The following is a 14,498-nucleotide window of genomic DNA, read 5'->3' as shown; positions in this document are numbered from 1 at the left end:
GACAGGCAATGGAGAGCAGTGGGAGGGATGCTCTGCTGTTGTGTGCGGGACCAAGTCCCTCTCTCACTGGTCCAGCAGCCAGAGAGAGTTTGATGAGCAAACTGTGAATTGCAATGAATCATTTTATGCTTTGTCAGGGAATCTCCCCGTAGGAAGTACTGGGGACCTTCATTAAATTAGTTTTTTTAACTGAATGACCAGGTGGGTTTCTTTGTCAGATGATGCTGGAAATATTAGTTGATGGCACATTGTACTATACGTAGGAGAAAAAACAAACTTGGTGATTTTCTGGTGACATTTTTTGTGTTCTACAAGTTTTTTATGGGATAAGTCTCCTGAGACTGCCATCCGAAAAGTCTTCTGAGGTACTCACAGCACCTGGCCAAAACGCTATCCTTGGAAGTGCAATTAGGAGTTAATAATAAGTAACAAATAATTCCCTAATAAAACAAAGGAGAAGACAATGCTCAGTGTGAGTGAGTTTTATTCCATTATTCTGGTGAGAAGCTATCGAAGAGTCAGAAGGTATTCAGAGAGCAGAGTACAGGCTGTTCCTTCATCATAATAACTTTTATTGCCTAGGTATAGTTTTTCTCACCCTGGTCAATAAATATTCTGCTGCTTTGCTTTCAGAGAATTAGGACTTGGTTGCAGCAGTGAGTGCTTCTTTCCAAATGCCCGGTGCTGACCCACATGGGGTCTGGGCTTGCTCTGTTGCTCCCTAGAGGTGCTGGGAGTTTAGGCAGGATGAAAGGGAAGAAGATTCCTGTGGTGAGAACAGGGTTCTGGGAATCTGAGATGCTCCCGGTGTCTGCGGCGGAGTGATGGTATAATGCTTGCTAGGAGACACAGAGGGAGAGTAAAGGCAGAGGCAGCACAGATAATCTTACAGGCTCTTCTGGGTAAAGGGCAGTTGTGCCCATGGGTCCAGGCTCTTGGTCTTTTCTGTGGAGCCTAAAGGAGTTAGCTGGTGCCAGAGTGGACTGAGGCTATGAAATCTGGATCCCACAAGTATTTCTTCTGTATCACAGCTAGGATTGTTTTAAGCGATCTGTCACCAACAAGCCTTCTGGGCCAAGGAAGACTTGCCTTTTTTACCAATTTGGGCTGCACATTAAAAAATTCCTGGCCTGCTTGCTAGAGTGAATGACCCCCGCTGGCATCGTTAGTTGGAGAGTTTGCTGCTGGGGATGGCTGAGAAGCTCATCACTGACTTCCCATCGGGGGATGTATGTTTCCAGGCCTTATACAAACTTTTCTGGTTTTCATTAAAAGCAACTCTTCAGACAGCAGTTTCAAGCCCTTTCATGTGGTTCCTCATGGACATTTCCCTGCACTGCCTCAGATGAATCACTGGCTGAAGGTACCTGCTGGAATGGGGGTCAGCCCATGATACCAAGTGCAAGAGGAGAGATGAATCAGCTGTGTGTGGATCATCAGCCCCTAACCTCCCCCAGGCCCGTGCTGAGGCTGCTCCTCTGTGGAGCCTCAGCTCTGAGCTTCAGAGAACACTGCTTGAAAAGCTCTCACAAAAACTGCTCTCCCCTTTGGCAGCTCTGGCCCATGGGAGCTGACCATACCTATGTGCTCATCCCAGATTCAGCATTGACCAGCAAGAGTCTTCCCAGCCCAGGACACTGTTCCACGTCTGCGTGGCCAGTGATTCAATATAGTAATTTAATCTCTTTACCCCATAATTCCCACCTATCAAAGAGAAACAATAAATATTTGTCTTTCTAGTCTTTTTAGCTCAGCAGGGCAAGACCATCTCATGCATTGTGTTTGTATGGCTCCCAGCACCTGGGATTTCTGGCACTGCTGCAGTGCAATTACATGTGGTGATACTGTATTTAATGCCCTGGGAGCCGTCTACCCAGACTCCAGGAGCTCCTGAGTTGATAGAAGGAACAGGTTTGTCTTTCTGCCTCTGAGCTGAGGACATTCGCACATGCCTCCACCAGTATATCTTCATTAAGCTTCACAGAAGCTGCCGTGACGTGACACCAGCTGTATTGCTGAAACAGGCTTGTGTAGCCTGTGAATCACTCTGTCTTTAATTCCTGCTTGTGCTTGAGGATCATCTACATCCCTCTTTGTGATGAGATTCACTCCAGTAATTGCCAGGATTAAACTCCCTTCAGAAGCACTGGCTGAGCATAGTGACCAAGAGGAAAAACCTCAGGCGAGTAGTGGTCTATTTATATCCCATGAAAGACAGACTCGGTGCCTAAGAATATTCAAGCCCCTGGCACTTCCACCTCCTTTCTGTTCCTGTAGCTGCTGTCTTGAGACTGTCTCCGAATTGAAGAATTAGCTGCTTTTTGAAAGCTAAGTGGAACCTCAGTCAAGACAGGAGCAAGCAGCCAGTGATGGGGAGGTCGGTGCTTTACTGAATCCCCTAAAATCTGCTCCCTTGACGATGCAGAGAAGCAAAGGAATCAGATATGAGCTAGGGCCATTGCTCTCTCTTCAGAGAGTCTGTCTCCACTCTTTCAAATGAGGTCCTGTCTGCTTTTAGGGTTGAGAATGATCTGCTTTACCTGCACTTCTCAAATGTCTTTTTGGAGGCTTCCCTGCCAACAGTGCCAGCCCTGCCCCTCTCCCAGGGGTGAGTTAATCCTGCATCCTCCACAGCTGCACCAGTTGCAGAAATCCAGAGGGTGAAAAAGGGTGCCCGGTGTGCCAGGGCTCTCCTCCTGTCCCCCCAAAGCACCGAGAGGATCGCCGTTCCCTGCCCAGTCTGCGGCGCACCCAGCTCGGGTAAAGGGGGCAGACCCCTTACCCCTGCCACGCTGCATGTAGGGCAGTGGAGGCTGAGGACCGTCCGTTTCTCCAGGTCACACCAGAAAATCTATCCCTCTTACAAGGGAGGAGGAGAGGAGGCTCCCAGAAGCCAGGGAGGTGCAGGATCATGTCACAGCAATGCTTCTCCAGCCGGGCGAAGGATCCAGCTTTTTGCTGGCAGCAGCCAAGCAGGGAGCAAGCAGCTCCTAACCCTGCCTGTAGCACAGGCAGCAGCCGCGGCTGCCCTGCTCCAGGGAGGTAGGGCAGCATCCAGTCCTGCCTCTGGGCTCGGAGGGGCCGATGCCAGCAGGTCCCCTCCCCGTGTGCATCCCTTGCTGCCCTCCCCGTTGCCAGTCGGCTGTGGAGCAGCCCAGACAAGCCCTGAAGTGAGAGAATGTGGCTGGGATTTCACATTGGCACTGCTACAGTTCCCAGGGATTCACCTGCCCCCAAGTCTAATCTAACAAACCCCTGCCCGCAGGGAAAGGAGGCGCAGACCAACGGCCCACGGGCCATCAGGAACGATGCCCCACAGAGAGCTATGCTCAGCACAGGCCAGAGGCAATTTAACATGCCCCCAGCTGGGGAATCCACCTCCACCAGGGTCATGCTCAGCCCTCCACCCATGAGCATCTCCAAGATCCCCTATTTTTCAGCTTTCCTTCACATATGATGGCTACAAAATGTTTGTTACCTTTAATGCTGAATGATGAATTTCTCATCAAAGTGACAGCTGTGCTCCATGCAGGATGTAAGCTCTACAGCTCCAACTCGCCCACGAATGCATGCCACAAACCAGAGCAGCCAGAAAGGGAAGAGACTGCAAAACCCCAAAGAATATCTCTTCCATTGAGAGAAAAATGTCTTTTTTTCCGATGCTATCTTTTACTCTACTAAACCTTTAAATATACTTTTAATGATGATGTAGTGGGTAGAAAAACTGCTATAACCAGTTTATTAGATTGACAACGGCTGATGGCATGGGGTTAACATCTCAGCTTTACAGGGATGTGAAACTTCCCCCTGTGCAGAACAAAGGAAAACTTTCCAAAGGAGAGGATGTTGAAAGGCATAAAATATGCCAGGTAAGAACACATATTAGTGTTTGTGGATGAGGAGGGAATGAGGTATGTGTGGGGTAAACTTGCACTGTGAAAGACTTTTATGATCCCCATCGCTTGGAATACACATCTGTGATTTACAGTGATGCCTCTGGTGATTGGGTTGAAATCCTCTAGACTGACTGAAGTGCCAGTGCTGTGGATTTGACTCAGCCACAATTACAGGGATTTGATATCTAAAATACCACTGTGTCTTTAGGTGCTTTAGAAAGACCACAGCAAAAAAAAAGCCCAACAGATATTTTAAGAGATACTGTGTGTGCACACATACACATACATGTGGATGCTGTTTGCTGCTGCTGCCTTGCGACAGGAGACATTTTGAAGACAAACAGCCTGAGAAATGTCTTAGGTTTTCTCATTGACCACCAAGTCTCAGCATCACCGTTTGAAACATAAACTTTATTGCAACAAAGAATTAAAAATAGTACATCTGAAGTAGTTGCAGAGTGCATGTCATTAAAGAACTAGTCAGAAATCACAACTCAGGCGAATCGTGTACAATTGGAACAGAAAGTTTTATTAAAACAACTGGAAATCAAACTCAAATTTTCCTTGTTTGTTTAATTTCACCATAACCGTGGATTGTGTATTTACAGTCTTCGCCTCTTGTGGTGAAGGTTCTGCTCAGGGCGGGGGGCTAGGAAGAAGGCAGGGATGGATGGGGAGGAGAGGTGGGTTTCAAAAGCTAACAGGATGTGAAAGTTTTCCAGAAGAAGTTCTTGCAGCCCGCTTTGCGTTCCCGGGGCGCCAGAGCAGGGTTTGAGTTAGCCGAGCGCTCCAGCTCCAGTCTCACTTCGTCCTGCTCAGCCCCTCGGGACAAGTCCTCAGACTCCAGGGCTTCATTTTCTGTCTGGCTTGGCTCTGAGAGCAGTTCTGCCAAAAAGTACTTGGCCAGTTCCTTGGGGGAGAAGAAAGAGAAAGAGAGAGAGAAAGACCACAATTACTCCTTGGTTTTGGGGGGTCACCGCTGTGTCCCTCTAAGACAGCTTTGTGCCCAGATTAGAGACATGCAGGACTCTAGAGGAGAAGGGGAGCTGTGGCTATCTAAAGAGCCCAGCCCGACAGCTGCTGCGCAGCAGCTGTGCCCACGAAATAAAGTGGAGTGGAAGAGCACCAACATCTACCTGGTGTGGGGAAGAGATGGCTGTCCTGGCTATGGCAGGGAATGAACTCATCTGGGCACCACGTCACCTTCCCTTCCCTTGCCACCTCCAGCACACTGCGCTGGACTCAGCGAGGATGCTGCGAGGCTGCTGCTCGAGTGCCACAGGAAAGGTCTTTGGGGGAACTCGCAGCAGAGGCTGACTCGGGTCACCCTCTCACTGGGGGCTATTTCTCCTTGTGTCCCTCCAAGCCCTGGCTGTCCCCTTCATGGCTAAGGACATCCTCCTGCTGCTCCGGGGCAGGTGCCTTGGTTCAGTGCCCCAGAGAAGCCCTGGAGAGCTTCACCAGGGGCTCTGTCCTCTGCCCTGGCAGCGGCTGCTCCTCATAGCCAGCAGTGCCCAGCTGGGCTGGGCTGGGGGACGCTGTCTCCCCTTCCCTTTCCCGGCTGCCCAGCCTGTCGCTGGCTCAGCCCCAGCAGAGAACTGGGGGGATCTGTCAGAGAACTGGGGTCTGCAGTAAGAAACTGGGGGTCTGAAAGGGGGACACTGGGGAGGTCCGGTGAGGAACTGGAGGTCTGCTCTGAGGGTACTGGGGTATCCAGTGGGAAACTGGAGGGGTCTGCAGCAGGGAAGTGGAGGGTATGCAACGGGGGTGCCAGGGGCTTTGCTGGGGAAACGGAGGGTCTGCAACGGGGAATCAGGGGGGTCTCTGCAGCAGAGAAGCGGGGGTCTGCAGCAGGGCCGTCGGGGTGCCCAGCGGGGTGTTCGAGGGTGCCCGGGGTGGCCGCCCCGTCGCGGGGCTCTCACCTGCTTCCCGGCGGCGGCAGCCAGGGACTTCTGCAGGAACTGCCGGAGCCGCGGGTCCGAGGGGGCGGCCGAGACGGTGCCGAGGGCCAGGGCGATGGAGAGCAGGGCCAGGGCGCACTGAAGGCGGCACGACAGCATCTCGCCGGCGGGTCGGGCGCGGAGAGGCGGCGGCGGGGAAGCGCTGACGGCTCCGCTGCGGCTCGGCTCCGGCGTTGGGGATCTCCTCGCCGCCCGCCGCCTTTATAAACCCTTCTCCTGACGTCAAGGCGGGGGCGCCCCCCTCGCCCCACGCCGCCGGGGGTGGGTCCCTGCCCGGGACCGGGGCGGGGGGGGCAGGACCGGGGATGCTCCGCTCTGCCCATGCCAGCCAAGCGTCCACGGTGCCCCCCCGAATACCCCACCTCCGGCCGCCCCCCTGCCGCCCCCGTCCCCCGGCTCCTTTTCTCCCCAAATTACCGCCCCTCTGGAGCCCCCGACCCTGCTCGTCCGCTCCCTCCTCCCCAGCCACAAGCCCCCCGGCGCGGCGGTGGGGTGTCCCAGCTGTGCACCGCCCTCACCGCAGGTCTGACCCCCATGCCGGAGGGATAAGCCCCCCAGCAGTCCCGGTGCCAAAGCTCCTCACCCTGGAGCGGCTTCCCGCCCCGTCGGGTAAGAAACGCCTGCAGTGACCAGGGAGCTGGAAAGGATCCCTTCAAGGGCGGATTTTCCCCCGGCTTCAGCAGGGAGTGGGGGATGTTGAGCTGCTCCCGGGGGTCCCTTCTGCCTCTCTGGTCCATGTGGGGCTCTCCGGCACCGGTCCTTGCCCAGACCCTGCTCCCATCCACCGGCCGTCGGGGCAGCTCCCCTGGCAGCCGGCAGCCTCCCGGGATTGTGCCCCGGCTCTGCGTAAGCTCTGCAGCTCGGGGAGCAGTGAAAAGTCTGTGCCTCGACCGGGGCGTGCAGGTCCCTGGCTGAGCCTGCAGGGACCCCTGTCTCCATCCCAGGGTCAGTGGACCTGCTGGCCCGATCGAGGATGAGCCTGCTCCAGTAGGAAGGTCAGTGTCCCCCACTTGTCCAGCCTGTCCCCGTGAGCTGGCAGGTGCCCACACTGAGTAAAGCTGCTGCAAGCCCCTGTCGCCCCAAAGGATGGGCCTCTTCAGCTATCTCCCACCTGGCAGGAGCAGAGCAGGATGTGCAAGGAACAGGCTCTGCTACCACCCAGAATAGGGGTTTCAGGGTCCCTCCCGCATCTCAGTTTCCAGCTGAAGAAAGTCAAAGGCTTGTGGAGACAAGGACCCAAATGTCTCCAGAAATCTCCAAGAGGACATTTTATTTCACATCAAATTAATGTGCCTCCCCACTCTTCAACCCTGGTGCTACTGGCTGGGTTTGCTGAGGCTGACCTGGGAGCATGGAGCATGAACCAAGGTGTTCCTGCTCTGCTTTACAGTCCAGCAAGAGGAATTAATTGGTCACTGATTCCAGACCAGGCAGACCTCTGGGCTTATCTGGGACTGCCCTCCCTGCATTGTGCCTCCCTCCCTTTGTGCAGACCTCTGCAGCCATATATCGCCTTCATCCTCTGCATCCTCCCCAAATCATGGTGCGCATGAATGACACCCATGAAGGACAAAGCCTTCATTTGTAGCCCAGGACACCCCCTGGGTTGGGTTGACCTGTGCTGCTTTTACAGCCAGCTTTTCTCCAGCTGCCTGACCTGAACAAAGCCAAGCCCCGCACTCCTGGGACCCTGTCTGTCTTCTAGCACTGGCATTGCTCTGGGGTAACTGGTAGAGAGGATTCAGTCCCTGCTCTGGTTGAGACACTTTCCCTTGTTTTGGACACAGGACACAGCCTCCTGCCAAGGCCAACAGGAGGGATATGGACCCAAAAAGAGCAGATTGCCTCCAAGGGTCATGAGTCCCAGATACTCTCTCTTCATCATGTCCCTGTGCTAGCAGCTGAACCAACATCTCTTTCCTCCTGCAGTCAAAAAAGCAGAGCTGGTCCTGGGCATGGCAAACACCAGGGCATCAAACCTATCCTGTCCCTCTTGCCTGCCTTCAAGAGAGATTTCCTAAGGATGGTTTCTCCCAGTAACAGTAATTTCCCCACTTGTCCCAGCTGTGCCAGTAGCAGCAAGCTGGGCTCTCCCAGTTTACTTGCACTGGAATAGACTTCTTTTGTAGCCCCCAAGCTCTCACCCTTGGCACAGCAAAACCCAGCTGCACCATGCTGCAGTGCCCAGCCCCAACTAACCTTGCAAAGGACCCCAACTCCCCAGCAGCTTGTCCCAGATCCCACAGCCCAGGGCAGAGCAGCCTGCTTGGGTGCCGTACCAGGGAGGAGAAGAGATGGAAATGGGAGGCAGCACTGGGTTATTTTGGACTCCCCTTCGGATATTGAAAGTTGTTATCTATTGTCCTGTGCCACTTCACACAACAGACAAGTGTCCAGCCTGGCACTATTTTGCCATTCAGCTTCCCAAAGGGAAGGGGAGACTGGGAACCCCCATCACTCCTGAGTGGGGAGGTGTGGCAACCAGGTCCTTGAGATTCCACAGTTACGGATCTGCACTGATGTGCTGCAGGGTTCAGTTCAGCACCTGTATTTCCCAGGGTATAGCAGTGGGATGGAGTGCAGCCTTGGACCGCTGCATGGGATGGAAAGCTGTGCTACGTTTCAGCACTGTTAGGTCCCATCTGTACACCAATGTGGAAATGGGAGATGTAGGACTTGCTACAGTGCAGGAACAACCTCCTTGATGAGTTCCCCATCTTTCTTGTTTCCTGTCAACTTTGTGTGGGGCCAGCAGGACTCAGACACATTTAACAGGATTTTGCAGAGGTGCAGAGCTCAGTCTGAGATGAATGGGTTCTGGGTGAGCCAGCAGGACTGGTTTTAGGAAGATGGTATGGTCATGCTGGCATAAAATGGGGGAAGATATCAGACTTGAGTCCTTAAGGGGGTTTGGGAGGCCATTCTTGATGCCCTACCTAAACCCAGACTGCTAAGTACCCCACTCTTCTCCAGCTACCTGCAGCCCCTCTGTGTATGATTCCAGCCCTACTAAAGACTTTCAGCCCAGAGCTGTTCCTTGCTAGCCCCTGTCTTCACTCACCCTTTGTTTTTCATTTTAATATCTATCCAAGCCAAGCCTGTCCTGCCAACACTCCCTGGCCATGTGCAGGGCATCCTGCTGCAGAGCAATAGTGCACAGCAGGGCTGCGGGCTTCGAGAAGTGGTGCTGCAGTTTGATGTGTGCAAGTCTGTGAACAGTCTAGTTCCAGGCCAGGACAGATGCTCAGCCACCTCAGGGGTCCCTGGTTTTGATGGTCACTCTGGCTACTGTGGCTCTTCCAGACACACGGGGACAAAGTTTGGAAGACCAGGTTGGCTCTGACTCCATCCCTCAGTGCTGGAGCTGAGTGGCTGTCCCCCTTCTCCCCGCTCTGTCTGGGGGGAGGCTAGAGGGATTATACCAGTGTCCTCTAGCAACAACAAAAAATATTACTGCAGGCTAATAGCTTGGATTTGTCCCACTGAATTTCAGATGCTTACTCAAGGAAAGCAAGGGTATGCTCATTTTCTGGTCCTGTGCCCCATCAGGAGATGGCTCCTGAGCCAGAGCAGCCTCAGGAAGGCTCTGATATCCACTTCGGCTATTTTTCTCCTCTTGGGATTCAGCTGAGGTTGTGAGGCTGGTGGAGGCAGGACCAGAGCCAGGGCTTTGATGGGAATGTTCCCCTAGAAACATCTCAGCCTGTTTAAAGGAGAGAAACTGAGTTCCCATCAGGTCTGAGCCTTGCTGATGGATAAAGTGTTGAATGTGCCAGAGTTCTTTGTGATCTCAGGTAGTATTTGGGAGAATGACTCGGATGTTCTCCATCTGAAAAGTATTGACATTTAATTTCAAGGAGAATCTAAAGGAAAAATACCATTTAAATGAAGATGAAAACATGTGTTTTGGTTCAGAAAACCCTCTTGTTCTGACCTGAAGGAACCAGCAATGAGGAAGTGGAGAAAGGGCGTCCATCTTCTCCATACATCTTTGGACTGCCTCTTGCTGAGTACTGCTGGGGAGGGGGTAAGGGCAGACCTCCAGATGTCCTTACGACTCTGGCACAGGCATGGAGTGGCGAATAAGTTGCAGATTGATTTAGCAGTTGCCCCTCCCCCAGCCCCTCTATGGGATCAATGTGCTCTGAATTTTTTTACAGTCATTCCACAGCCAGATAAATCCATCATCCACTCGGCTGCGGCAAAGGCTATTCTGTTCCTTTCTTTCTGACGCAGCGCTGCGGGGCATGTGTCTTTGCAGACGATTGAATTGCATTGAATTCCTGTGACTGCTTCCTTACCCCCACATTTCCAGCTCTCTCCACAGATCCAGACAGTCCAGCAATGCCCAGATCTGCGTGCACAGGCTGCACGCTCAGTGCTGTGCCAGCAAAGCGTGCCCTCTGCTGTCACCACGGCCATAAGCCTGGCTCTGTTCACACCTCACCTCCCTGCTTATCACCTACAAAATGCTCTCCAGACCTTCTCAGCTCCGCTTTCATGAACAGGACAGTTTTATCATGTATCACTACCTTGCCAGCAGGGAAATGCTCTTTTTCTTATATTCTAGCACTCAACCCAGTAGGGCCAAGCTGGGATCTGGGAGCCATGGCCATGGAATTCCTCATTCTGGCTCTGGACATGTAGCTGGTGTGAGGCAGTGAGGAAGCTACCACAGCCCCACAGCTTGGCAAAAACCTAGAAGAGCAGGTTTCTGCTTGGGGAGGGGTGATTCTGCCCCAGGAAATACGGAAGAGCAGTTGGTCGTGCCTGAGTGATAATGGCAAACAAGAGCTCAATAAGGGAAGAAACTCCTGCCCAATGATACCATGTGTCCCTCCAGTGGGCCCTGTGGTGAGCGGTGGTGTCAGGATTGTACATGGTCTTGCAACAGCCCTGAGAGGTTTCTGGATAAAATGATGTTTCTATAGTAAAACTGGGGCACAAATCCACAAGAACTGGATTCTTCATTAATTACAGGACTCTGAGATTTCTGCTCCAGGTAGCAAAGTTGGAGAGGAGCCAGGCTGTGAACGTTCACAGAAGAGGGATCCTGCTACCTAATTTTTGTGATGTTTCTAAGAGCCCAAGCTGCGTTCAGGATTTCTGTTGTTGCTACCCAAGATTCATCCTTAGTCTCAGCCTCCTAGGATGCTGCCATGGAATCTGTAGGGCTGAAATCAGCCCCCTTGAAGTCAGACAAGGGAAATGTGCAGAAACAAAGGTGAACAGGGTAAGCTAAGCACTGTACCAGGGTATTTACCTGTACTACTGCGGTGACTATCAGGAGCCAGGGATGGGGCTGTGTTAGGGACTGTACAGATGCTGGTCCATGCTGTAAGGAGCCTCTAGCATAAGGCAAGAGATGAAGGTAGGTGAGCACATGAACTCATGAACTAATACAGGGCTCTGCTCTCTTGCTCTCTATAACTCTCCAGCTCCACAGCAAGAGCTTGGGCCTCCCTCCCCTCTGTCTGTGACACTGGGCCCCTCTCTGAGAGGCCGGACCAGGAGGCACCAGGTGGCCATGGGCACATGTGTCCAACCCCACAGACAGGCAGCGTGCACCCCAGCGACACAGGATCCTGCCCGTGGGATTGCAAAGGCGCTCTCAGGCCTCTCTCGGGCAGCTCAGGCTGCAGCTGGTCATTGCCCACAGCAGATCCGCACTGGGGTGGGGGGAATGGGCTGGCCCTGGGGATAACCTACAGGCAAGCACCTGCCTTCTGCCTACAAAACTTCCCCCGGTTGCAAGATTTTCCTCGACAGCAGCAGATGTCCCAGCTCAGGCTGCAATTTCTTTTTTTTTTTTTTTGGACCGATATCTTCATTCCGGAGACTCCTTGCTTTAAACTCCGTCTTCGCCTGCCCTCTCGTGGAGACCCGGCAGAATACAGCGGGCCCGGCGGGGCGATGAGGGGCTCCCCCGCCGGGAGCAGCCGGGGCCGGGGATGCTGCGGGCGGGGGGCGCGGCGGGATGTGCGGGGCAGGGGCCGGCAACGCTGCCAGAAGAAAGCGAGCGCCGACGGTGTCCTTGAGCCCAGCTATACGCCGAGCAAACATTCACATTTCGGGAAGTGACCGCTCCTGTGCCTGCATTTCCACATTTTAGTGGTGGTTTTGCTCAGCACAGGTTTTTCAGCACCAAAATCAGGCCCGAGGACAAAAGGTTAAACTGGTGAGCGCAGCAAGTTCGGCACAGTGGTTCGCAGCATCGCTGTGGGCACCCCTAGAGCCCTGCTCAGCCCCACAAAACCTGAATCCCCATTTCTTTCCTGGGCCTCCCCTAAGTAAGAGGGGGAAGGAGCTAGCAGTGTGGAAAGGTTTGGTGGGGTTTTTTTGGTTTGTTTTTTTTTTTTTTTCAGTGCAGAAGAAATCTGAAGAAAAGGAAAACTCAACCACATCCCCACCTTTTGGGCAGGTCTTTATGTGGCAGGAGGAGATGGGTACCAAAAGAGCTGCTCAAAGACATTCTGGGAAGCTTCCTGGAAACCAGCCAGTTTATCAGTCTGGTGGGGACCTCTCTTCTGAGGCTCAGCAAGAGTCAGACTCTGTATTTGGAGCCGGGTTTTCAAAAGGCAAATTACTCAGTGGGACCAACATGGGCAGGCCTGACCAGTTCAGTGTTTGTGGGCTCCTCAGCCATAAAACACGTGTAGGGCAGCCCCGTGTGTGACTGCTCCCTCGCCTCTGCAAACACCAGCCGCGTTGAGCAAAGCTTGTTGGCACTGGTTGGCCGTGCCAGATGCCTGCAGACCTCTGGCCCGTGGATAGTAAGGGAGAGATTGCTATTGCTTCAGCTGAACTGTCTGGAAAAGCTGTGACATCATTGTTTAAAAAAAAACCCAAACAACTGTCAGGAGGAAGAAACGCAGCCACGATCCAGGAAAATACAGTATTTATTTTGCAAATGGAGCTGAGCAAGTCAATGGGAAATAGAGGTCGTGGCTATGCAGCCTGCTTGTCTGGGGCAAGTGGAACTGTCAGCCCAGCCCAGCCACTTCCAAAAGTGACAACTGCAGTAATTAGAGAGGTAGTGAACTAAAAGACAGGCAGCTCCTGACAGAGAGGGGAGAAACCTAAGTACGTATGTCAAATGAGGATAGTATATGTGTCAAAACCCCATTGTGTGGACAAGCAGTGCTACCAAACGTTAAAAACATACTGTGGAGAATTGAAGAGAGGAAGCAAGTGAGGGAGCAAGGTGGAAAAGCAGGTATTTGCTCTTCCCAATGCTTAGGCAATGCCCCATTTGTTGCCATTTTTTCTCCCACCCTGTACCTAACATGAATAAACTGGTGAGGGCTTGTGCTGGGCTCAGTCCTGCCGAGCAGTCAGTGGGGTGCACCCAGCCTGCGGGCTGAGAAATAGGCTCCTGCCCTGGGAGAATGCATGAAAAGAGAGGTTTTTGCAGCCCAGAGGACCTCACCCCACAAAAAGCCTACCCTGCAGGCTGCCAGGCAGCCATTCTGCCCAGCCAAATCAAACAGCAGGAGGAAGGAGAGGCTGGTTGCAGCTCAGTGCTCAGCCCTTGCTTTCTGGGGGGCTTCTTCACGTGCCAGCAGATCTGGAGTGCTGGGAGACAAACCGGAGGAGCTGGGAGTCCTGCAAAGCAGTGCTGCAAATTGGCTCCCCCAACTTGGCATTTCCCTCCCATGCAGGGCTGCCTTCACTGTCTCATGTACACCTCTGTCCCAAGGTGTCTTGAAAAGCTCATCCTCCTCTTCATCTCCAGCTCCTCTTTACAGCAGTCAAATCTGACCCTGCAAGCAGCCAGGCTATCTGCTTCCAGATGGTGTTTCCAAGACCCCCACACTGTGAATCACACACACACACACACACCCCCCAGCCCTGAACCAGAATTATCCATGAATTAACTAATCTAAAAATGAAACAAGCCCTGGGTGGCTCAGACCCCACCCTAGGCCGTGATGAGCAGTGGTCCAGCCCCATACCAGTGCTGGTTGCAGCCGGTCCTGCCTGTGTAATTCAAAGCAGCTTTTTACATGAGGCTCTTCGGTTTTCTGCAACTAGTGAGCCCTCAGCAGCAAAGAGCTGCTGTGTTGCTTGCACAGAGCACAAGGCACCTGCATGCATCCCAGGCATCCCCACTTCCCAGGGGCCTGGTCACCCTGTGGCTTCACCCCCCAGCTCCATACAGCCACCCAAATGGACCAAAGCATCTCCTCTGCTTACTGGGGGAGAGCAGGGGGACTCCCTCAAGCTGGGCTTTCTCAGCTCTGGCCCACAGCCAGTGTGCAGTGGCTGGAAGCCCAGAGATGCTATTGGCCAGCGAATTCCTGGAGGGGGTTACAGACCCTGGTCCACCGACGCATTGCACAAGACAGCAGAACCAGCAGCCCCCTGTCACCCCAAGCATTGGAAAGTGAGAGGAGCAGCAGGCAGCCTTCTTCCCTGAACAATTCTGGCAATTGCATTGGTTTCCAGGAAATATAAATAGCTACCCGGCCATCTGGAAGCAGCCCTGGGCTGGTCAGCAAAAGGTCTCTCCCAGGCTCTGCTCTATTTCTGCTGGCTGCTCAGTGCAAATGCAGAAAGTATGAAGGAGATGGCACAGTGGGACAGTCCCCATCAGGATGCAGAGCAGCATGTTCAGGTCTTGCTCTGACCTCATATCAGT

The 14,498-nt window shown here is 53.3% G+C and overlaps 1 protein-coding gene across 1 annotated transcript; it reads right to left on the bottom strand.

Annotated features, from left to right (window-relative positions):
- Positions 1 to 4,360: 4,360 nt before the first annotated feature.
- On the bottom strand, positions 4,361 to 6,030 carry SST (somatostatin). Its single transcript, XM_074912396.1, has 2 exons — positions 5,819 to 6,030; positions 4,361 to 4,806 (listed from the first exon to the last, which is right to left on the bottom strand). Exons 1-2 carry the CDS (start codon positions 5,954 to 5,956, stop codon positions 4,594 to 4,596), a joined length of 351 nt encoding a protein of 116 aa, XP_074768497.1. The 5' UTR covers positions 5,957 to 6,030; the 3' UTR covers positions 4,361 to 4,593.
- Positions 6,031 to 14,498: the final 8,468 nt, after the last annotated feature.

Source organism: Athene noctua, chromosome 8 (genome assembly GCF_965140245.1).
Source record: "Athene noctua chromosome 8, bAthNoc1.hap1.1, whole genome shotgun sequence".
In the NCBI taxonomy this organism is placed as follows: Eukaryota; Metazoa; Chordata; class Aves; order Strigiformes; family Strigidae; genus Athene; species Athene noctua.
This window is presented reverse-complemented; position numbering and strand designations above follow the sequence as displayed.